The sequence below is a fragment of the Trichoderma asperellum genome, chromosome 4 (assembly GCF_020647865.1).
Source record: "Trichoderma asperellum chromosome 4, complete sequence".
NCBI classification, from domain to species: domain Eukaryota; kingdom Fungi; phylum Ascomycota; class Sordariomycetes; order Hypocreales; family Hypocreaceae; genus Trichoderma; species Trichoderma asperellum.
In genome coordinates, this window is record NC_089418.1 from 1,677,371 (window position 1) to 1,699,473 (window position 22,103).

At 52.1% G+C, this 22,103-nt stretch overlaps 7 protein-coding genes across 7 annotated transcripts; 4 read left to right on the top strand and 3 right to left on the bottom strand.

Annotated features, from left to right (window-relative positions):
* The first annotated feature begins 132 nt into the window (after positions 1-132).
* Positions 133-4,651, top strand: TrAFT101_006969 (uncharacterized protein). The gene is made up of 3 exons (XM_024902028.2): positions 133-1,400; positions 1,459-2,717; positions 2,788-4,651. Exons 1-3 carry the CDS (start codon positions 363-365, stop codon positions 4,577-4,579), a joined length of 4,089 nt encoding a protein of 1,362 aa, XP_024758618.2. The 5' UTR covers positions 133-362; the 3' UTR covers positions 4,580-4,651.
* A 2,448-nt stretch (positions 4,652-7,099) lies between these two features.
* Positions 7,100-8,218, top strand: TrAFT101_006970 (uncharacterized protein; the record flags this gene model as incomplete). The annotated part of the gene is made up of 3 exons (XM_024904205.2): positions 7,100-7,204; positions 7,270-7,882; positions 7,983-8,218. The coding sequence occupies 3 exons, from the start codon at positions 7,100-7,102 to the stop codon at positions 8,216-8,218; spliced, it is 954 nt and encodes a 317-aa protein (XP_024758619.2).
* Positions 8,219-9,512: 1,294 nt separating this feature from the next.
* On the bottom strand, positions 9,513-11,720 carry TrAFT101_006971 (uncharacterized protein). Its single transcript, XM_024902029.2, has 2 exons — positions 10,583-11,720; positions 9,513-10,491 (listed from the first exon to the last, which is right to left on the bottom strand). The coding sequence occupies exons 1-2, from the start codon at positions 11,395-11,397 to the stop codon at positions 9,582-9,584; spliced, it is 1,725 nt and encodes a 574-aa protein (XP_024758621.2). The 5' UTR covers positions 11,398-11,720; the 3' UTR covers positions 9,513-9,581.
* A 1,048-nt stretch (positions 11,721-12,768) lies between these two features.
* TrAFT101_006972 (uncharacterized protein) lies at positions 12,769-13,563 on the top strand. Its single transcript, XM_024900651.2, has one exon. It carries the CDS (start codon positions 12,853-12,855, stop codon positions 13,348-13,350), a length of 498 nt encoding a protein of 165 aa, XP_024758622.2. The 5' UTR covers positions 12,769-12,852; the 3' UTR covers positions 13,351-13,563.
* On the bottom strand, positions 13,503-16,170 carry TrAFT101_006973 (uncharacterized protein). The gene is made up of 4 exons (XM_066127927.1): positions 16,079-16,170; positions 15,613-15,968; positions 15,294-15,510; positions 13,503-15,226 (listed from the first exon to the last, which is right to left on the bottom strand). Exons 2-4 carry the CDS (start codon positions 15,707-15,709, stop codon positions 13,624-13,626), a joined length of 1,917 nt encoding a protein of 638 aa, XP_065984040.1. The 5' UTR covers positions 15,710-15,968; positions 16,079-16,170; the 3' UTR covers positions 13,503-13,623.
* A 430-nt stretch (positions 16,171-16,600) lies between these two features.
* On the top strand, positions 16,601-18,268 carry TrAFT101_006974 (uncharacterized protein). The gene is made up of 2 exons (XM_024908547.2): positions 16,601-17,572; positions 17,681-18,268. Exons 1-2 carry the CDS (start codon positions 16,866-16,868, stop codon positions 18,090-18,092), a joined length of 1,119 nt encoding a protein of 372 aa, XP_024758624.2. The 5' UTR covers positions 16,601-16,865; the 3' UTR covers positions 18,093-18,268.
* An 878-nt stretch (positions 18,269-19,146) lies between these two features.
* Positions 19,147-21,916, bottom strand: TrAFT101_006975 (uncharacterized protein). Its single transcript, XM_024900686.2, has 4 exons — positions 21,137-21,916; positions 20,602-20,896; positions 19,769-20,150; positions 19,147-19,707 (listed from the first exon to the last, which is right to left on the bottom strand). Exons 3-4 carry the CDS (start codon positions 19,910-19,912, stop codon positions 19,633-19,635), a joined length of 219 nt encoding a protein of 72 aa, XP_024758625.1. The 5' UTR covers positions 19,913-20,150; positions 20,602-20,896; positions 21,137-21,916; the 3' UTR covers positions 19,147-19,632.
* Positions 21,917-22,103: the final 187 nt, after the last annotated feature.

Here is a 22,103-nt window from a genome sequence, read left to right on the forward strand (position 1 = left end):
TACTTCCGTATTTCCACAGGTCTCATTTTCGGCGGCCCACGGAGGCGGAACCCCGCCGCCTATAGCAGCAACTGCGCAGAGCTCTCCACACCCCGCCATCCAAACGGGTGCGGCAATCATCGCATCACGCATTTAGCAGTGTCGGTTATGAGATATTTGCTCACTAAGCAGCTTTGAAGTGAGATTAGATAAAAGTAAAATTATGGTATAAAAGAGACTCACTCAGACTGATCCCACTTCACCAAGTCTATGGTCTGCATCTGAGAAAGCCCCTCCTCCGTGATACCCCTCCAAACACTCCACTCATCCGCTCCATAGTATAGCCTCGTCTTCGTCACTGCCACAACTCACTTGCTGCTACCATGGCGGATAATACGTCCAAGGAGCGTGGCATCCGTATAGCCATCGATCGAGGCGGCACCTTTACCGACTGCGTTGGCGAGCACAATGGCGAGGAGATCATCATCAAGCTCCTCTCCGAGGACCCGGCCAACTACAAAGATGCGCCTCTCGAGGGCATCCGGCGCATCATGAGCCATTTCCTCAAGAGGGAGATCCCCCGCGGCGAACCTTTGGATACCTCTCAGATCGACTCCATCCGCATGGGCACCACGGTGGCGACGAATGCCCTGCTGGAGAGGAAAGGCGAGAAAATTGCCATGGTGGTTACAAAGGGCTTTCGAGACTGTTTGACGATTGGGAACCAGTCGAGGCCCAAGATATTCGATTTGGCTATTCGGAAGCCAGATGTCTTGTATGAGCAGGTCGTGGAGATTGACGAGCGTGTCACGTTGGAGGACTACGCTGAGGATCCGGAGAGGACAACCACGGAGGCTGATGCCCAGGCGGGCACCAAGGAGGCCGAGGGCAAAGATCTTGTCAGGGGTCTATCGGGCGAGACGGTCAGAGTGCTGAGACGCCCTGGGCACGGCGACATCAGGAAAAAGCTGCAGGAGGTGTACGATTCGGGAATCCGCAGCATAGCCGTTTGTCTCATGCACGGATACACATTCCCTGACCACGAGGCCCTGATAGGCAGGATTGCCAAGGAGATTGGTTTCCAACACATCTCGCTTAGCCACGAGCTGATGCCCATGGTCAAACTGGTGCCACGGGCAACATCAGTGTGTGCAGATGCCTACTTGACGCCGGCTATTAGAAAGTATATAGACGGCTTCCAGGCCGGCTTTGAAGGAGGGTTGGGCACAGAGAGCGTCAAACATGAGAAGGGGGCCAGGGGCGCCAGATGCGAGTTTATGCAAAGCGATGGTGGTCTCGTCGATGTCGACAAATTTACCGGCCTCAAGGCCATCTTGTCTGGCCCCGCGGGAGGTGTGGTTGGATATGCCATCACATCTTATGATGAGGAGACTAAGATCCCCGTCATTGGATTCGACATGGTAAGGAAGAAATCCTTCCCTGCAATCCAATAATGAAATTCTGACGATGAACCTTTAGGGAGGCACAAGCACAGATGTATCTCGTTATGGAGAGGGCCGATACGAGCACGTCTTCGAAACAACCACTGCGGGGGTCACCATCCAGTCACCTCAGCTGGACATCAACACCGTCGCTGCTGGCGGCGGCTCTCGTCTCTTCTTCCGCAACGGATTATTCGTTGTGGGACCTGAGTCTGCCGGCGCACACCCTGGTCCTGCGTGTTATCGAAAGGGCGGTCCCGCGACTGTCACGGATGCCAACCTGTATCTGGGCCGTCTCCTGCCGGAATTCTTCCCCAAGATCTTTGGCAAAAATGAAGATGAGGGACTGGATCTGGAAGCGAGCAGAAAAGTATTGCAGCAACTGACGGACCAGGTGAACCGGGAAACGGGAAAGAAGCTATCTGTAGATGAGGTCGCTTTTGGATTCCTGACTGTCGCAAACGAAACCATGACAAGACCTATTCGATCCATAACCGAAGCAAAGGGCCACGACACCTCTAAGCATCGACTGGCGACCTTTGGTGGTGCCGGTGGTCAGCACGCCGTCGCCATTGCAGAATCTCTCGGCGTCAGCCAAATACTCGTACACCGGTATTCATCAGTTCTATCGGCTTACGGTATGGCTCTTGCAGACGTTGTAGACGAGCGACAGGAGCCAGACTCATCCGTTTGGAAAGACGATGGGAAAGTAGTTGGCGAGCTGCAAGCCAAGATGGAGAAGCTAAAGGACAAGTCGCGAGCTGCTCTAAACGAACAAGGCTTTGACGAGAGCGAGATTGTGTTTGAAGAATATCTCAATCTACGATACCGCGGAACGGAATCGGCGCTGATGATCATCAAGCCCAGCAAAGAAGAAGCAAAGGCCAGTTTTGACGGCAAAGACTGGGAGTTTGGCAAAGCATTCATCAAGCAGCATAGGTACGAATTCGGCTTCACACTGGATGATCGGGATATCATTGTAGACGACGTAAGAGTCCGTGGCATCGGAAAGAGCTTCCGCCACCAGGAGAAATCTGTGGACCAGCAGCTCAAGACAATCAAACGCCAGGAAGCGTCCGCAAAGTCGCAGCACGGCGAGCAAGAGGTCTACTTTGAGGGTGGTAGAGCCAAGACTCCGGTATACAAGCTCAAAGACCTGAGTGAAGGCGATGTCGTAAACGGACCGGCTATGCTGGCAGACGGTACACAAACAATCGTCGTAACGCCGCGGACTAAAGCGCTCATTACCGGAACACATGTCGTGCTGGATATTGCAAAGGAGGGTGCTAAAGATGAGTATGTCGAGATATATCCCCCCGTTGTCCCTTCTATTTAGACGCTGCAAAAGTACTGATTAATCATGCAGGTCTCACCACACCGTCGAAGGTGATCGCGAGGTCGATCCCATCATGCTCAGCATCTTTGGCCACAGATTCATGGCCATTGCTGAACAAATGGGCCGCGCGCTCCAGAAAACAAGTGTCAGCACAAATGTCAAAGAAAGACTCGACTTCTCCTGCGCCATATTCGATGCCTCGGGCAACTTGGTAGCCAACGCGCCGCATCTCCCAGTTCACCTTGGATCTATGTCCCACTTGGTCCGTCGGCAGGCCGAGATCTGGAAGGGCCGCTTGGAGAAGGGCGATGTCATCATTTCGAACCACCCCTCATACGGAGGCACCCATCTTCCCGACGTGACGCTGGTGATGCCCGCCTTTGATGCCAAGGGCGAGAACATTCTCTTCTACGCGGCATCCCGAGCCCACCACGCCGACATTGGGGGGATCAGCGCTGGTAGTATGCCACCCCATTCTCGCGAGCTGTTCCAAGAGGGTGCTTCCATCATGAGCGAAAAGCTAGTTAGTGGCGGCAAGTTCGATGAGCAGCGAGTTGTCGAGCTGTTCTACAATGAGCCAGCCCAATATCCCGAATGCAGTGGCACGCGATGCCTTGCTGATAACATCAACGACTTGAAGGCTCAAGTGAGCGCCAACAACAAGGGAATTTCTCTCATTGAGACTTTGATTGAGGAATACGGTGAAGAGACCGTTCAGTTTTACATGGTCAATATACAGAAAAACGCCGAGCTCTGCGTGCGTCGACTTCTCAAGGAGGTTCACAAGCGGTTTGAAGGCAAAGAGCTATCTGCCATCGACCACATGGATGATGGAACCCCCATTCAGCTCAAGGTCACCATTGACCCAGAAGCAGGCGAAGCGGAATTCGACTTTAATGGAACTGGCCCCGAAGTATACGGCAATATCAACGCTCCCGAGGCAATTACTTATAGCGCCATCATCTATTGTCTACGCTGTCTCATCTCCGAGGACATCCCCTTGAACCAGGGCTGTCTGAAGCCAGTTCATGTCAAGATTCCACCCAAGTCCCTGCTTTCACCGTCTGCTGGCGCTGCGGTCGTGGGTGGTAACGTTCTTACCAGCCAACGGATCACTGACGTTGTTTTCAAAGCTTTCCAGGCTTGCGCCGCCAGTCAGGGATGTTGTAACAACCTCACTTTCGGCTTTGGTGGAAACCAATCCGGTAGAGCAGCTGTCAAGGGCTTTGGCTACTATGAGACTATTGCCGGTGGCAGCGGTGCCGGGCCAGATTGGGTTGGGACAAGTGGCGTACACGTCCATATGACCAACACGAGGATCACAGACTCCGAAATCTTTGAACGAAGATACCCGGTTCTCCTCCGGGAATTTTCCATTCGGAAGGGCTCAGGAGGCGATGGTCAGCACCGTGGTGGCGATGGTGTTATTCGGGATATTGAATTCCGCATACCCCTGCAAGTGTCCATCCTCAGCGAGAGGCGCGTGTATCATCCATATGGCCTCAACGGTGGCGAGGATGGCGACTGTGGATTGAACCTCTGGGTCAGAAGAATAGAAAAGACGACCTGGGAGCAGTCTCTCAAGAAACTTGACGGAAAAGAAGATGCAGAGCAGATCGAATATGAAGAGCGGCATATCAACCTAGGAGCTAAGAATTCAGCTGCTATGAAAGCAGGGGAGCGCATTATCATATGCACTCCGGGAGGTGGAGGATGGGGTAAGCCGGGCAAAGAGAGCAAGGAGAGAAAGAGGACTGACTTCACCGAGAGCTGGAGAAAAGGTAGCGGCGCAGCTAGAGAAGAGGCTGCCCTACAAGCCTAAGACTTTCTGTAAAGTAGACAAATAGAGGAGGAAGCCAGGGCAAGCAATAGTATTACTACTCACTATGCCTCACAAGGAAGATGATCTCCCAGAGTAAGCTGAGCTGAGTTCTTTAAAGGATTCGTAGGAGCACACGTTTTGTGCCCTCGTCTGGTAAGCAGTACTGCTAAAAACTATTCAGAAATGTCAATTCGTGAAAGTCCCAGATCCACTCCAGGAGTACGTCGACCAACGCTTCTCGATACAGGGTTACATCAGCTGCTTACGCCGCAGGTTTTTGATATGGTGCTGTTGGGCCGGAATTCTTTAGCAAACCAACAGTTAGCCAGTAAAATGGTGTTTTTTTCAGCTTCAGCCCTACAGCTCAGACTGCCGATCTCCGCTGTGCCGTGGTTGCATCCTTGGCCCCCAAATCCTTCCAAAGCGTAGCTGCTGCAGTAGGCAGCATACTACATGTCTTTTACCGGCCTATGCTAGAACTTATGTGACCTTGCATACCACTCTCTCGCCAATTACAAGGCGTACCATGGCTAGGGAGAAGGCTCCGCCATAGTGTCTGGGTAGGATCGGTGATCGATTCACGATGCCTCAAGGCGGGCGCTTTGCCATAAGGCTTAGTACCCCGTGGAAAGATCCGGGCCGCCATAGGTTTTATTTTAGCCCCACAGCTACTCCAAGAGACCCATCAACGTGTATGTATGTATTCCAGCACTTGGGATTTTTTAAAAAACATGTCGTAGTGTTTTTGTTTCTCTGTTTCTGATGTATAAATTGGAGGTTGAAAGAATAAAGGGTCTCTCTCTCTCTCTTTTTTTTTTTTTTTTTTTTTGCGCCAATCGATTCCGTGCTGTCGACAAAGCAGCATTTTCCATTTGGCGTGCCTATTGCGCTAAATGGCAGCGGCATTAATGTCCAAACGCATTTGATATCTCAACTCCATTATTATAGATGGGTCCCTGCTGCTACTAGCAGTAGCACTCCGCAGCAGAAGTATAGCGAGCACATGCGAAGCGCGAAGAACTCGGAGAGTGATCGTGGGAGGAGCGGAAACATAGCATGTACACACACGTACTGACCGGGTACCCTCTTTGTCTCGGCTAAATTCGCAGATTCGCTTCGTCCCCTTGTTAGATTACACGAATCTACCTCCGCTTCTGCATAGTTTGGCAAGCTTAAGCGGCTTTAGATGCATTTCCTAGCAGCAGCGTTATGGCATCATGCTCTCTGATAGGAGGTACCAGTGAATTCGACGCTAAGCTTTGGGGATAATCCGAGGCTCTTTGGCGTCTTGTGATACAGACTGCGGCTTACCATCGCGGCACATTTGGCTCTGTCTTAATTTCCTTGTCTTTTTGCCTTTCCCCCCTTTCCCATTGAGGTGTTCAGATCCTTGCCTGATTTTGCAGTCAAATCCAGGAACCTAGTCCTAACAGAGTTTTGGTTGCATGGATGATAGACAGCCTGTTTAGGTTTCTGGTGTATACCAGCTGACCAAGAAAATCGACATGGCCATGTTTACACAAAACCACTACTCCTCCAATGGGCTCGGCTCGCAGCGAAATGTCCGCCGTACCACGAAAATCTTCCTCGCCGGCGGCTGGATGCTTGAATGATAGAAGCGAACAGTCCGGCACTCTATGCCGAAACAGTGTCTAGTCCTCTGCCGCGTTGATGTTTCTGAGCGCTTTGCCCCTTTCTGTGGGATCTCCCGAGTATCCCACTTTTTATCGGTGAGGCGATCAGTGGTTTTAAGCTCCACCAAGACGGATCAGTTCGTTATCCCCCCCACCGCAAGATACCGCGATGCGGCATCGTCGCCCATCTGCACCTCAACCGAGGCGCCAAAAATGTTATGCCCTGGTATCACCTGCTTCGCAGGCAGCCATTCTGTAAACAAAGATGCGCCATACTCGGGCCTTTCCGGTCCAAGGTTCATACAATATGCACAAATATGCACGTAATAAGGAACCGTCTCATCCTAGCTGCGGCTACTGCCTCTGCTGCCCTAGCTAGGCACGCACGCATAGTGTGGCCCGCGCAGCGGCATAAGTGAATGAAAAGTGCATCCCGACGCAGGAGAGAAAAAAAAAGGCCAGGCTCGCCCACGGCACCTCGTCCCCCCTCATTCCCTCCCTTCGTTGGGTCTCTGATGACTACGGTATAAGAAATAAAGTCGGATAGTGTGCCATATTCTGCGCAATTCCGGGTTGTCATCACATATGTCTGTGCCCTTTTCCCGCGGCAGGCCAAGACGTCTGTCCATTCGTCCCTCTGTCGCATATGCACGGCAATTGCAGCATGGTGTGTATGGGCAAATGTAACCCAATGTCGCGGAAAATTGAGGCCCCAGTTTGGTATTTATACGCACATGAACCGCACACTATCCTGCGACATCATTAAAACAATACCACTGCCATCGTGGAATCAGAGCAAAAAAAAAATACGCTACACAATCACGCCTAGCGAGAGTGCGAAAACACAGAGGACAGCGGCCTGCATTGGCTGCGAAACGGTAACATCATGATGCGGATTGCAGTCGCCGGCGGAAGGGGCTTCGGGTTTCTGCTGGCGACAGAATTAGCACAGGCGGCGAATGCGTACAACGTTGTTGTTCTATCAAGATCTGTTGGGTTTTCCACGCCACATTTCCATGGAGCTCGGGGATTTTGCGTGTTAACCCTGCGATGTAGGCAAGGCCCGAATTCGACCAGTTCGACGTCCAAGTTCATGTCGTAGACTACCACGACCACAACAGCCTAGGTTATGCGCTCCAAGGGGTCGATCTCGTCATATCAACGATATCCGGCACCGAACAGCTGAATCTCATCGATGCTTCCGGGCGCGGGCGCGTCCGCATGTTTGTCCCCTCAGAATTCGAAGGGCCCCTTAGCCGACGGCCCTCACGGAACGATCCCCTAGATCGCGGATCCTCGCAAGCGCTTGCTCTGCTAAAGCAGTGGTCTGAATCGTCACGAATGAAATACACCATTTTTTCATGCGGCCTCTTTATGGAGCGGTTCCATCCTTACGGCATTATCAATACCTTCGGTATCGGCCATGGCTCTGGCGTGGGCGGTCCTGGAGAATTCCTCGTCAACTCTACCACAGCCACGGCCGAGTATCCGGAACAGGACTCCAAGGGGCATTCGGTACGTGTCTGCCTCACATCGGTGTACGACGTGGTTCGATACATTGTAGCAGCTGTTGACCTGGGGCCCTCGCATTGGCCCCGTGAGTTTACTATGTACGGGGACCGGATGAAAGTCCGAGACCTCATCACCACATACAGCACCGCTTGCAATGGTTAGTTAGTCATGGCACAGCCCACAATCTCAAACTTCGTGGGATACCCATGCCAAAGACCCTGGCAGGTGACACAAAAAGCTAATGCACATGTTGTTAGCGGTGTTTACACGACATGTACAGCAGCCCGCAGAACTAGAAGCCTTGCTCACCTACTATGCTCAACTGTGCGACTATGACAAGGTAGCATACTATCAGAGGCTCCTTGCGACGGCCAACGGGCGGTACGATTTCTCACAGGCGACACTAAACGAAGCCGTCAATCGTAGCAATAGCGTCAACGTCCAGCCAGTGACATTCGGCGCCTGGCTGACGAGCGTATGGCAAGCGTTTTAGCGGGAAGCCATAGCACGGATTTTTCTCTCTTTCTTGTCTTTTTGGGGGCGGAGGCTTTTTTTGTTTTTATTGGCATGAAAACGACGTGGATTGGAGCCGGCGTTGCGTCAGGCTTTGGTTCCTTTTGCATCCCTGGAGGGGAAAACAAACAAAATCGTCCATGGTATAGTCTGGATATTGGACCAACGAGCTGGAATGATATAAAAGCGTCAGATGCCTGCGTTTATCGAGCACTTGCTCGCAGCGGCTTGTAACTAATAGATACGAGTGTCCCTCGAGCCTCTTCTGTCACACAAAGAGTAGTAGCGATATGGGGGGCAGTTGGAAATAGCATGATACCCAGCACCAATCTCCGCAGACTGCGGCCCCAAGTAATCTTGGGAGGCGGCCAGGCCAGACCGTGCACTCGTACAGTACGCAGGCAGCCAGGTTGGCATCTCGTCTGATTTGTCTGTCGTCCCCGATGTCTCAGACTCGCAACCAATTCCATCAGGGCGTGGGCGTAAGCGCTCACCAGTGCCATCGTTAGTCGAATCCGCAGAGAGCGTTGCATGCTGGCAGCAAGTCATTGGCCCTCCGCCCAGTCCGCGCAAGCCACGGAAGGCTGGAAGCGACGCAGTCTCACCCATGTCTTGGAGGACAGTCGAATTGTGAAAGAAAGGTTTTTGGGAGAATTGAAGGGGGAATTACGAAGTGCCTGGAAGCGAAGTTTTTCTACGAGGGCAGCTGACAAGCGAGCTGAAAAAAGGCCCTGGCAAGTAGTCGCGTTAGCACCGAGTCCGGCAGGGGCCATCGCGTGTACCTGCCGTAGGTGGCTGCTGTTTAAGGCCCTTTAGGGAGCGTCTACCTACGAAATATGGGAATGTCCTTGCATGCACCGCTCTTTGGGCGCTGGTCTAGCGCTTGTGCGTGTCAGCTCCAGGTCCCCACAGCGGTCTTGGCCAGCGATGCCACAGGGGACTTAGCGGTGGCGGCGGCTATCGGGTGCTCTGGTGGGTTTAGCTGATTTGATGTCGCGCTTGAGGGGATCGCGATGCTTCAACCCTTACTTGGTACGGAGCGGTGGATGAAGAAAGCCATCAGTTGATGAGAAGCTAGATACTTGGAATTCAAATGGATACGATTCTGGTATTTTTATAGCACCTCGATGTACTACTGATCAGCTGTGAGCGGCTTTGTGCCTGCATGGCCCAACAGCACCACTCTGTTCCTGTGCCATTACGCTGGAGGAGTTGGGTGAAGAAGTGAGAAAAGAGAGAGGGGGAAAAAAAAAACAAAAAAAAAAAAAAAAAAAACCATCGTCAATTAACAGCAACTCAAGCCCCTTTTTTAGTATATTCTTTTCAGATACTACTGGACAACTTTATATATTTTCTCCAGGGTCAAACTCCTCGCCAAACTCAGTCACAATCCAGAGACAAAATTTCTCCCACTCCACCTGCCACTCCTTCAGCCGCTCTGCCTTGATGCCGCTGCCGAGACTGGCCTCCTTTATTCCCTTTGCCCACTCCTCCTGGTTCTGATCCTCAAAGGTTGACCACCGAATGCTATTTTCCGCCAGGCTCCCTAGACCAGCCAGGCCTAGATTGCCCCAGCCTTGAAGAGCTTGCCAGAAGTCGTGCGACATACCGGCGGTGTCCTGGCCCAGCATCGCCGGGTCGTCGTTGCAGAGACTGCATGCAACGCCGCGAGCAAGAAGGGCGGGCAAGGGGTGGGCGGTGACGGATCCGCAGAGACGAAGGACTTCGTTTGAGATGGGGCACGATTCGATGAGGATGCGCTTGTCCTTGACCATGTCGATGAGTAGAGGGTGCTTGTATAAGCTGAAGCCGTGGCCGATTCGGCGAGTGCCGAGCAGGATGGCATCAAACAGGTTGTTGTCCGTGCTGGATCCGTCCCCGAGCGTCTCGCCGGCGTGGAAATAAAAGGGCAGGTTGACACCCTCCTGCGCACACTGTTTTCGGAACCAGAAGAGCTCAGGCAGCAGGTCGGTCAGTGGCTTGCCGAGGTCTTCGGGCCCCACGAGGTCGTAGCCCGCAATGAGCTGGGGAAACTCCATCTTGGTCGTGATGCAGTGGTCCATGTTCTCGACTATACGGCGCGTCTCGAAACTACGGAGCGTCGTCCAGATCAAGGCGAGCCCCCAGAAGCCTTTGCCCTCCTCTGTGGCCTTGAACTTGGCGACTTCCTCCTCGATGACCTTGCACATGTGGCTGTAGTCCTTTTCCGGCTCTTCACAGCGGTCACGGCAATAATCCAGCGGCCATGTGAAACTACTTTGATTAGTCCTTTGTCATATATATAGAATAGAATGAAGACATGTATGTTTGAGATGAAAGGGGAGAGCGGAGAGGACACTCATACCGAAGCTCAGCCCAGTTGACTCCATCTGCTTTGAGAAGGCTCATCAAATGGCGCAAAAAGGCGCGGAACATGGGCTCGTAGTGTATCATAGTTGCCACAACAACAAAGCATTTGGCAAACTTCTCCCAGATGGCGTCGATGCCGTGGTGCTGCTCATGGCTGTCGATGAGTGAAAGCGTGCAACGGCTTTTGAGCCACTTTAGAAACCCCGGCCGGCCTCCCTCTGGAAACTCGTCGGCCACCTTGGTGAGCAAGATGAACGAGCCTGGTTCGTAGTTTTCGTCCCATATGGATCCGCTTACAAGCTCCTTGGCCCTGAACCTGAATCGGAAGATGGCATTCTCCCTCGCCTGGTGAGTTTTTAAAGACACGTCGCTGGACATGTGCATCCCCGGCGTCTTGAGAAGCTGGTCCAGAATAAAGTCAAAGTCAACCATGGCGTCCATGTGGGCGTGCAGCAGACACCCCTTGGGCATGCGGCGCACAATCTTCCACAGCTTGGTCTGCTCCATGCGGTCCTTGGCCAGCATGAACATCATGCCGGGGAAGATGCTCTGCTTGGTCTCCCGGGCCAGCTGCTCCTCGACATTGGGCGTCCAGACGGCGGCCTGCTCCTGGGCGCGGATGCGGTCGACAATGGCACAGGCGCGCCTCGCGATGGGCGTCAGGGCCTTGCGAAACGAGGCATCTGATCTGGTCTCCTTTTCCTTGCCGATGAGGCTCTCGCGGCCCGCCAGATACTGCTGCAGGAAGGGATCCGACTTGGAGGGTAGGTCTTGGGAGAGCTCCTCCCAGAGGTCATCAGGCATGGGCATCTTGTCAAGGAGTCGGGTATGATTTTTTTTAAATGCACGATACCGCTGTCTGCTGGGCTTGGTAATACAGCGATAAGAAAGTAGAAAGCGGTCTGCCCCAGAAATGCGGAGTCGTTTGGCCGTCCGGCTGTTGGCAGGCCTTATGAAGAAAAACTTCGGCGCGGAGGTCGCCAGAAAGCCGGAGACTACGAGTATTAGCTCCGGCTAGTCGGCCGGGGCCGTTGAAAGGATGCGCTTAATGCAGGCAGACGTGAGTCACGACCGAGCCATCGGTGGGCGTTTTTGGGTGCTTAATTACGTTGGGGTTGAGAACATGAGTGTAGCGCAGTGAAAACGCGTGTAAGTGTTCCGAGTTGTGCGGCGCGTTGGCTGCTGGAACTCTTTGCATGTGGTTAGGATATTCACGGCTAGACTCGCATGTGGCTGGACTTGTTAAGCTAAGTCTAGGCAAGGACAGGCACGCGTGGCGATGTCTAGCTCATCAAATTTTGACAGAAAATCAGATGCTGGATATGAGCTTTGAGAAGACGATAAAAAAGTAGAAGCCAGGAAAAAAATGAATACATGTATCTCATCACCCCATATCCATCGTATTCAGCACAAAATTACATTTGTACATACATCTACAGTATGCACATCACCTATTGGTCTACATACACTCTAAGAGTATAGATCTATATGCAAGAAACCAAGCTTATGGAATGCTCTTGTCACAAAATAATCGACGGGACAAGTGGCCTGGTTGGTCAGCCGATTCTTCAGCTTATGCAGGTTCCTTGATTCCACAACTCATGGCGACCAACAACAGTGAGGCTGCTGTCTGTGCCCGCTATTCGTCTTGTCACACCTAAACCCCTGTATCATTTTGAAATACAACGGCGCTCAGTAGATGTCCTCATAGCTAATGCCATTGTAATTGCTATAATTCACTATAATAGGTGAAACTCTCATACTGACCAGTCACCTCTCCTGGCAGCCGGTGATGGTGATCTTGCGCCCAAAAAAGGGAGATGCGCTACTGGCTTGCTAGGCCTCCTCTCTGCGCTGATTCGCTAGTCGATCACTAGCACCAAAATCCCACTACATTCCGTTTGGGGGATATCACAGTGACCCCATAGCTAGCAGGGCGCTTATAACTCTTGTTTTCAAGCTTTCATAGCTAGTGGAGCTTCATGGCTGCCATTCAGTTTCTCGGGATGTGCGATGGTATTATGTTGGCTCCATCCAGTGAACACTGTGACAGGTGATGGTGGCTTGGTTTGCATATTCTTAGCTGGTAGCAATCGATGAAGTCTTGTGGTTCAACTATAAATTCTCCAATTCTGCCCGTCACAATTTTCCAAGAACAGTTCAGCCATTACTAAAGACAGTCCAAGTATATCTCGATTATATTAGCACACTCGGTATCTCTCAGTGTATAACCAGTCCATCAATTTCTCAAATTAAAACGACACGATGCTTTCCTCAAAGCTTTTCCTCCTTCTCTTTTCCTCAATCACGTCCGCTCTCGTCATCCCTAAAGACTACGACGTCCCGGCCGGCTACTGCTGCTTCACCCTCACCGACCCTTCCACTAACAAGGTCATCCAGCAGAACAAGGAATACGGTTTCCTCTACTTGGACGCAAGCCAACCAAAGGGATGGTACTGCTTCAACCCTTCCAAATCTCAACCTATCCTTTGGGATGACTTCAACAATGCTTGCATCATTGACTGGGATGGACAGTTTCAATGTCTTGATCCTACCCCTGGCGATGACGTGTGGACGTTGGGTCACAGCGGCAGCAATAGCAGCGATCTTTTACTACTTCATAATGGCTCTCCGACATATCAGGCGTGTCCCAACCAGAGTGGAGGTGAATTCATTGCGTCTGGTGCATCTGAAGCTGGATGCAGGAATATTCACTTGGAAGCAACAGGCCTTCAGGGAACATGCTCAAGCTTCACTGCCTGAAATCATTGGCTTGTTCGCAACCTCACATTCATATAGAAATGTGATTCATATCGTGGCGTCTTGTCGTTTCTCTTCATCTATACTTATTTCATGTATATTTTTATTTCGCAGCTACAGAATGCTCACCATTTAAATCATTTTAGCACTTGCAGCTTTAGATGAACAATTAAAATGTGTATATAGATACCGCTAAAGTAATACAGTCTGGCCCAGCCCTAGAATAATCCAAATAGCCTTGACCAGAAAAAAAAAACGAGTTGATACCAAATTCAACTACAGCTTCGGACCAATCTCTCTAGCCACAGCTTCCGCCTCCTCGACACCATACACAATGGCCAGATCTTTCTCCAGTTCCTCTGCTGGAGTATCTCTCGTACGCTTCTCCTTCGAAAACTTGTCATCGATGAAGCGACGGAAAATTTCCTTGCAAGCGTCATTCTGGTCGGTGGCAGCATCAACAAAGAGCAGCAAGGAAATGAGTATCTCCGCCACGTCCCATAGAATCTCTCTACCCTCACCGACCAAAGCAGCCTGGTCCCTTTCATCAATGTATGCCCGCAGAGCAGTCCACTTCCCTACAGGGTCCCATCCATAGCGCTTGACGACGGCTTCCTCATTGAATGATGACGAAGACTTGATGAAGCTTTCCAGCGCATTAAGCGATTGGGTTCCTGTTTTGGGGTGCTTCAGCGCGCGGATCATATCCGTACATAGGACGTCGGTTGTGCCCTCCCAGATGGGCAGAACACAGCAATCGCGGTAGAGTCGAGCCACATTGAGGTATTCCTGCTCTTCGTTGACGAGATAGCCCACACCGCCGAGCGATTCCATGCATGAGTAGAGCAGCGGGACGGCAGCTTTGCATACATAAGCCTTGGCAAGAGGCACGATAATACGAAGGAGCGGGTCGATATACTGAGCCGGTGGTGTGAGAGCTGCGAGAGCAGATGTCGGTGGCGTCGCTTCATGCTCAGAAATACCAAGCATGTAACCGCAATAGTTACTCATGAGCATCAACCCGTGGTACTCGGCAGTCAGGTTGGCCAGGGTGCGCATGTGCAGCGTGCTCTCGGTCAGCTTCATGCGGGCACCGCGGCCAGCCCCAACTTCTCGCCGTCGCGCATATGCCCTTGCAATTCCCAATCCACGACCGACATATCCACAGGCCGTCACGGCGTTGTGAATTCGAGTGATGGTCAGAATTGTGCTAATCTCGTTGATGCCCCTGCCCTCTTCGCCAATCATCCAGCCGCGCATGTCTTCCAGGACAAGCTCGGCAGTAGGAAGTGACTGGGTGCCGAGCTTGTTCTTGAGGCGCTGGATCCAGACACCGTTGAGCCGAGTTCCGTCAGATTTGGGGTGGCCAGTCATTGTTTTGGCCTTGGGGTCGTGTCGTCGCATAGGCGCAAAAAAGGTGCTGAGCTTGTCTTTGGAAGTACGAGCCAGCAGGATGGTCATGTTCGAGTCTGTCGCGGATGAGAACCACTTGAAGCCGTGGATGCTCCACGGTCCGAGGGGGATCTTGCCTTCTTTCGAGGCGAGGGCGCCCTCGGCATCTTCGGGCTGGTAGAGAGCAATGGTCTCGGTCTGAGATACATCACTGCCGCCGGTGCGCTCCGTCATCCATTGCCCACTGGTCCAGGCTACGCTTGGGTCGCGTGAGATGAGACGGCGGTAAGCATCGTCAAAAACAATGCGCTCTGTCTCGCTGAGACGGCGAGACGCCAGATGCCTCCTTAGAAGAGCAGCGGCACCATCCTGCATTGCAGAGGGGCAAGTCACGTTTGCAGACGAGGCCTCCCACAGGTGCAGGCGCAAATACTGCAGAGGGCGAGAAAATGCGCCATAGGGGGTATCATAACCGGTGGCAACGAAGCTATTCGTTGTCGCGACAGAGGTCAGAAATCGAGGTTCCCAGGAAGGCATAGATATAATCAACTCACCCTCTAGACAGGCCAAACTTTTGCAGCTCGCGCCATCCTTCGCCAGTCACAAGCTCGCCCTGCAGTCTGCCAAAAGCATCTCGGCCGCTGCCTTTGATGTAGGGCTTGTTGTGTTCAGCATCTGTGATCCAGGCAAACACCTCGTCCGAGAGAACATCCCTGCCCAAGGCTGCGACTTCAGCCTCAACTTCGGTAATTACACTAAAGGGGAGAAACACTGCGCAGCATTCGTCAGTAACGCAATCATTGTGCACGCAAGAATGCGTTTCAAGCGGCGAGCGTGCGTTGCTTGTCTTTGTTTACATTGGCTCTCACTCACAGTTGAAGCATCTGCGAAAGGAAACATCGTCATAAAATTGGTTGGGCAAAATCGGGGGAGGCTGAAAAAACCCCTTGTTTGCCCCTGAGGGCTGCATTATATCTAGAAGAATACGGAGACAGACGGCGTTGCGAGTAGATACAGGCGCAGTCAATTTATTCAATCAGCAACTCGCGCTCGACGCGAAACAAAATGGCGTGTTTGGAAATGGGATGCCGGGTTGAGCGCGGCAGCAGACAAAGAGGTGGATAGCCGGCTGTTATACGAAATCGCCCGGATTAGCGTGCAGCGGGAGGCATGAGACGCTGCAGCGAGAGTCTTTGGCGCCAGCGATTAAGATTGTCCCCGGCTTACACCTGTATAAGCTCTCAAGCTCTTGTCAGATGCAAGTTGGGCTGGGCCAATCGTGAGCGGGTCGTTATTACGGCTCCCTCTCCCCAAACTAAGGTGGTGTGGAGTCACTCACAGGCGCCAGCCGAGGCTCGAGCTGAAACTCCAGATTTGATGTTGCGGATGGGACGACGCAGCTGACAGTATAGCGGAACAGTTCCGTTGTAAACGAGAGGTTTGATTTGATGTTTAGTGATGTCAAGTTGCGTTGGAAGAGGGGAAATGGGTCCGAGTCACGGAGCAGCGTGAAGTTGTATGCAAGGTGAAAAGGTTCATTTTGGCATCTGATCGGCCAGTCTTGCATGCATCTCCAAAAAGGGATCCCAGATAGAATCCTTACTTCTTTAAAGGGTCACGAAGTTCAAGACAGATTAGTCTTACACCGATAGAACTACTATCAACGACGACGATTTAGATCCGCAAAAGCAATACCTTTCACACGACCCAGTATACTTGAGCAATCCTCAATTCAGCCCACTGGCCTCTCTTAAATCTGCTACCCTGCATCGAGCTTAATTGATCTGCAGGAACGGCAAAAACCATTGAAGATGCAAAAAGGACGTAATAAAATAGCACAAAGGGCTTCCCTACCGCTTTACAGAATATGCATCTTTTATGTGTATCCTCTTCGCTGCTGCAGGTAGAAGAAAGCATGCCAAAACAAGGTACGCATAGCATGCAAGCGCCGTAATAGCGGCCCCCATCGTCGTGCAGCATCCCCGGATTTCCGATGGTCGGGATTCACGCTCTTCCACGGGCCCACGATCCCCCTAAACAAATATCGAACCTACAGCGTCAAAACCCATGCCATTGAACCGTTCACAACATGGCCGTCAAGTGACCCACTTGGTCCATCTGCCACAATGCGAACATCACGAATTTCAAAGGACACTGCAAAGCTGGTGAGGCGAGCCGCAGGTTCTGACTCGCCACCGCGGCGCACGACGCGATCCTCGCTTGCGCGCTTCGCCCATAATGCGGGCGTGAATGGCGTCAAGGCGGAACAGACACCCGACATTGAAGACAGCACCAGCCCGCCGCCGCGGAAGCGCAGGAGAGGCTCCGATGCCTCTTTCTCCGCCGAATTGGCCAAGGCGGAAGCCGACTCGGACCAGGACGACAAGCTCGATGCCGTGTTGGCAGCTGCGGCCCCCCCGAAGAGCGCACGCCGTGCCCGCAAGCCCGCGCGCAGAGTCGCGGATCCGGACACCGGCGAATCGACAGTCTCCCCCCCGTCTGACTGGGAAGAGATGTACAACGTCGTGAGGAAGATGCGAGCGCCGGGTGGCGCCGCCTACGGGGCTGCGGTAGATACAATGGGCTGCGAGCGCCTGGCGGACAGGAACGCTTCGCCAAAGGACCAGCGGCTGCACTCGCTGATAGCGCTGATGCTATCTAGCCAGACAAAAGACACGGTCACGGCGGTGGTGATGCGGAAGCTGCAGACGGAACTGCCGGCGTACAAGCCCGGAGCACCGGTGGGATTGAATCTGGACAATGTGCTGGCGGTAGATCCGAATCTGCTGAACCAGATGATCTGGGCTGTTGGATTCCACAACAACAAGACCAAGTTCGTTCTACGCCTTTTCCTCTCCTTCTACTGCATCTTTGCTTTTCTTTTCTTTTCTTTTTTTGTTTTACATGGCATTATGCTAACCTCACTCGCCTCATCGCTTAGGTACATAAAACAGACAGCAGAAATTCTCCGTGACAAATGGAACGGCGACATCCCAGACACGATAACCGGCCTGACATCTCTCCCCGGCGTCGGCCCCAAGATGGCCTACCTCTGCATGTCTGTTGCCTGGAACCGCACCGAGGGCATTGGCGTCGACGTGCACGTCCACCGCATCACCAACATGTGGGGGTGGAACAAGACCAAGAACCCGGAGGAGACGCGGCTGGCGCTGCAGTCATGGCTGCCACATGACCGGTGGCGCGAGATCAACAGCCTGCTCGTGGGACTGGGGCAGAGCGTGTGCTTGCCCGTGGGACGGCGGTGCGGCGATTGCGATTTGGGGTTGCAGGGGCTTTGTAAAGCGGCGGAGAGGAAGAAGTTCTTGAGGGGAGGAAGATCAAGGGGGAGCTGATTAAGGAGGAGAAGCTGATTAAGATTGAGAAGAAGGAAGAGGAGGGAGAGGAGGGAGTGAAGAGAGAGAGTGTCGGCGCGGTTGTTGTCAAGACCGAGGCCACTATCAAACAGGAGGTCGAATTTGAGGTCAAAGTCAAGAAAGAGGAAGAAGACTGATAAGAACGAGAAATGGCCGTATTGGAGATAGACACATGTTCTCCGAGGAAGGAGCCCCGACTTCGCTCATCGATGAATCAACTTTAGGGCGTGGAGTTTTGCAGCTCGCCACGTAGCATGATACCACATGTAAGCATATTACTGGCCTCTCTTGTTTTTTTCTTACTGTCTTAGCACACTTTAGATGGATATATGTATAAACCTATATAGAGCCGAGTAACAAGAGCTAGACACGCATCTTAGTTTTTTTTTTTTGTGATTTGTCGTATAGCCTGTGTTTGGGCCATCATTGATTTCAAGGCTCGCCATTCTTGCCCTCTTCTTGCTTCTTTGATACCCGACCCTTCATATGTATCATGTATGTTGTTGGGCTTATGTTACTTTGAGATACGTATTATACATTTGACGAGTTGTTTCTGTAATATCCGCCATGTGAATGGCTAGGTAGGAGTTAGAACCACAATAATACCATACTCCATACTAGGTAATTCCCTTGTCCGCGTATTTCGGTTTTTTTTTCTCTCTCTTTAATTACTCGCTGTCTTGTTGCATTCACCCCGAGCTGATTAGGCTGCGCTTCGGAGGCCGGTCGGTATTGGGCCGTCCCATCAGCCGAAATGGCCATATGCCCCGCCGGCTATATTGAGTCAAGTTGGGAGGATTGGAATCCAAACTGACTTGTCTTTGCATGATCCGGTCAAGTGTCAATGCCGAGACCCGGAAATACGACAGGGAGAAAAGCGTCATCGTTTACTGACCGTCCCCTATCCAGGGCGAATCCCGCGAGACATGCCCACTTGCTTTCTGCTGATCACGCAATGGAATGATTTTCCTTGAGCATCTTGCTGGGTCTTTAATGTCAAGATTGTTTTCAGTTTGTTTGTTTTTAACGAATTGGGTTTTCAAAATGAACTAGTAAAGATCAAACAGCAATCAATGCGGAAATGGCTCCTAATATCCCCCTAGATAAAATGCCGAATAGATGAAACATGCCTAATACTCCGTGCGATCCAAAAGCCGCAGCTGTTCCGACCAAAACAGTACACCAGTGAAATAAATGGTAGAAATATACAAAAAATGTGCGGAGGGCACTGATAGCACCGTCTCGTCTTGCTTCACTCTCTGTCCTCAGAGTAAGACAAGAACCCCAGACTTCTCCTCGCCGTGTCAACCCCGTATCGCTCCAAATAAAGATCAGAAAGAATATTCATGTAATCGTGGTCCGTGAGTTTGAATTGGGCCGATGCAAGCGCCAAATCAAGGTATGTATAGGAGGATGTTGTGTAAAATCGAAGTGTATGAAAAACCGTAGGACATGCGGTAATTAAGTGGTCAGGTGGTTTGTTGGATGATCGTCGTTGGGAGGTTGGAAAGGGTGCATATTAGACGCCTCGGATGACCTGCGTCCTCTCAGCTTCCAGCTGGGCAGCATTGCGCGCATGGGACTGCTTCTTGCACTAATACATGTGTTAGATTCTAGTGATACCCCGAAGGGGGATACAGCAGAGCACAACTTACGTCTTCCAGGCCGCTGCACTTGTGATCTTCCAACAGACGGTGCTTGCCACAGAAGTGGCCATTGCAGAATGTGCAGTCTCCAACGATGCGCTGGGCAGCCTCTCGGCAGTCCTTGGCGTTGCAACGGAGCTTCTTAGAAGGCATGATGGGCGAGTGAGGTGAGAAAGATGTCTCTGAGGGTAGTGAATATGTAGCCGAGGCCGAATGTAGTCTGAAAAAAAGGCGGCTTCGTGTCGTGTGATGCGATGCCAACGAGTGTTCTGTCAAGGACGGTGGTTTAAGTATTGGGCGAGACGCCTTCTATTAATAATAGCAAGACACAAGGGGGGGAGCCGACAGTGAGTGAGGGAGGATTGGCGTCGATGAGAATGAAAAAGGAAACCTGAACTTTGAGTCAGCGACCTTGCGAACAGCGGATGGCGCGAGGCTTTATATGCGAATGGAGTGACGACCCAAGCGCAGGCCAGCAAGGGGGAAACGACAAGACAAGAGGATTCCCAAGTCATTCAGCGAGCGAGGCGCCACTCACACCCGGTGGTCCGGTGGAGTCTACGTCGCCGCTCCAAGTCCCAGCCAGCCCCGGGGGTGTGTGAATTTGCCTCCCGGACGGATCGCCCCTCTCAGTGGCTTTAGAAGAGAAAAGAAGGACGAGCGAGACTCGGGTGGAATCTCTTCTCTCTCAGCTTCTTCTCCTTTTAAGAGGGGGGTGCGAGCATAGTAAGTTGAAACGGGGAATGGGGGCGCCATTGCCTGATCCGGTGCTCTTTTTGAGGTTTGGCATTTTCCGGCTCTTGTCTGTTCTCTCTGCTCCTTTGTCTGTTTTTGAAACGTACCTGATTTGAAATTTTGAAATTGAGTGCAGGTGGAAGCGGGAAATGAATTAATTCCCACTTGGATGATCAGAATGAAGCAATGGTCACCTCGGCTATATCACGAGTATGCGTGATCAGTTTATACCGCCGTGCCTAGACAATAGTAGAGAACAGCCGCACCGGGGTGCAAGTACAAGCCAGGCAAGGGTCTCTCTTTTTGGTGGCGGGGCCCGTCTGGACTTGCGGCCGGGACTGGAGGGAGCAGCTGAACGCAAGCAAAGCAGCGGCTGGGTAGGTATTTTGAAAGCAAGACGCCCTAGACGTACATGTGCGTGTTGTGAGTTGCGGTGACACTGCAAAAGAAGAAAAGAAGGGACTTGAGATGCGGCCGTTTGGGCCTCTTTATCTGTGGCCCCCTTGTGTTCGAGTGAACCACTCACTGGGCAGCCAGACAAGAGATACGAAGGCGAGACGCATTGTCCCATCATTTCCGATTTCCAATCAAAGCCCGCAAGATGCCAGAGCGGCCATTGATAGCGAATTAGTCGGTACTAACCTGATGGGACTGGGTACGGATACGAAAAGTCGCAGTACAACCGTTGGCCTGTGACCCTTATTGCTTGGTCTGGCCTTGGTCTGGTTTTCCCTTCCCGGGGGGCTGGGGCCTAGTACAGTAGAGTGACTGTGCTTGCAAGTGTTGCACTATTGACCCTTCTCCGAAAGCGGTGTCGGCCTTGCGTAGCGGGCGTGACGTGATGTCGGTCGTAGTGTGTATTCTAATGCTGACTGAGGGTTGTATTCACTCTGGGAGGCCAGATTTGGATTTGAGCTGGACGAGACGAGAGCGAGGAAGAAGAGGGAGAAGGGAAGAGAGGTAGACGTAGCATTGGTCAATGGGACCGGGATCACAAGCTGCAGTCACTGAATGAAATCCGCCTTATACCGCAGCATGATGCAAGAAACCCCCTCCCCCTAAAATCAATAAAACGTGGTATTGACGATAGAACGATAGCTTGATTGCCAAGAACAGTTTACTACTACTACCCAGAACTGCGACTACTGCCGGGAGCATCAACACCATCATGACTTGATCACTGCCTTATCTCTGCCCGTGGTTGTATTGCTACTTGATCCTCCATGGCTCGTCGCCCATAGTCCCGGCGTTTGCACCGGTTGGGCACCACTCACCTCGTCTTTGGGTCGCCATCTCGCAACAACGTGATCACACCTTATTTTCTCCCGCTCATCGCCCATCGCTTAAAGCCCCCCTCTAGATCCCAAATCCCATGCTAATAAGCGTAGCCAACGACAGTAGTCGTAGGAGTCACAGCGAATAACGCTACTCCAAGTACTACGAGCTGCTAGCGTACCTAGTCCAGAGCAGCGAACACGTAGCGGTGGATATCCCCAGGCCATGCCAACGCCAGGCCATGCCATGCCATGCCATGTCATGTACGTGTGCATGTCTATGTATGTACGAAGCAACCCCTTCGGCGGCGCGACCCAATGCATGGAGCCGTATC

What these genes read in the sequence shown, in the direction of transcription:
- TrAFT101_006974 (XM_024908547.2), top strand. Translation starts at nt 16,866, where the DNA reads ATGCGAACATCACGAATTTCAAAGGACACTGCAAAGCTGGTGAGGCGA. An exon ending in TTCCACAACAACAAGACCAA is followed by an intron (nt 17,573 to 17,680) that starts GTTCGTTCTACG and finishes CTCATCGCTTAG; the next exon opens with GTACATAAAACAGACAGCAG.
- TrAFT101_006973 (XM_066127927.1), bottom strand. Translation starts at nt 15,709, where the DNA reads ATGCAGCCCTCAGGGGCAAACAAGGGGTTTTTTCAGCCTCCCCCGATT. An exon ending in CTTTCGCAGATGCTTCAACT is followed by an intron (nt 15,511 to 15,612) that starts GTGAGTGAGAGC and finishes AATGCTGCGCAG; the next exon opens with TGTTTCTCCCCTTTAGTGTA. An exon ending in AAGTTTGGCCTGTCTAGAGG is followed by an intron (nt 15,227 to 15,293) that starts GTGAGTTGATTA and finishes GACAACGAATAG; the next exon opens with CTTCGTTGCCACCGGTTATG.
- TrAFT101_006971 (XM_024902029.2), bottom strand. Translation starts at nt 11,397, where the DNA reads ATGCCCATGCCTGATGACCTCTGGGAGGAGCTCTCCCAAGACCTACCC. An exon ending in GTCAACTGGGCTGAGCTTCG is followed by an intron (nt 10,492 to 10,582) that starts GTATGAGTGTCC and finishes TAATCAAAGTAG; the next exon opens with TTTCACATGGCCGCTGGATT.
- TrAFT101_006972 (XM_024900651.2), top strand. Translation starts at nt 12,853, where the DNA reads ATGCTTTCCTCAAAGCTTTTCCTCCTTCTCTTTTCCTCAATCACGTCC.
- TrAFT101_006969 (XM_024902028.2), top strand. Translation starts at nt 363, where the DNA reads ATGGCGGATAATACGTCCAAGGAGCGTGGCATCCGTATAGCCATCGAT. An exon ending in CCGTCATTGGATTCGACATG is followed by an intron (nt 1,401 to 1,458) that starts GTAAGGAAGAAA and finishes ATGAACCTTTAG; the next exon opens with GGAGGCACAAGCACAGATGT. An exon ending in AAGGAGGGTGCTAAAGATGA is followed by an intron (nt 2,718 to 2,787) that starts GTATGTCGAGAT and finishes TTAATCATGCAG; the next exon opens with GTCTCACCACACCGTCGAAG.
- TrAFT101_006975 (XM_024900686.2), bottom strand. Translation starts at nt 19,912, where the DNA reads ATGCCTTCTAAGAAGCTCCGTTGCAACGCCAAGGACTGCCGAGAGGCT. An exon ending in AGTGCAGCGGCCTGGAAGAC is followed by an intron (nt 19,708 to 19,768) that starts GTAAGTTGTGCT and finishes CACATGTATTAG; the next exon opens with TGCAAGAAGCAGTCCCATGC.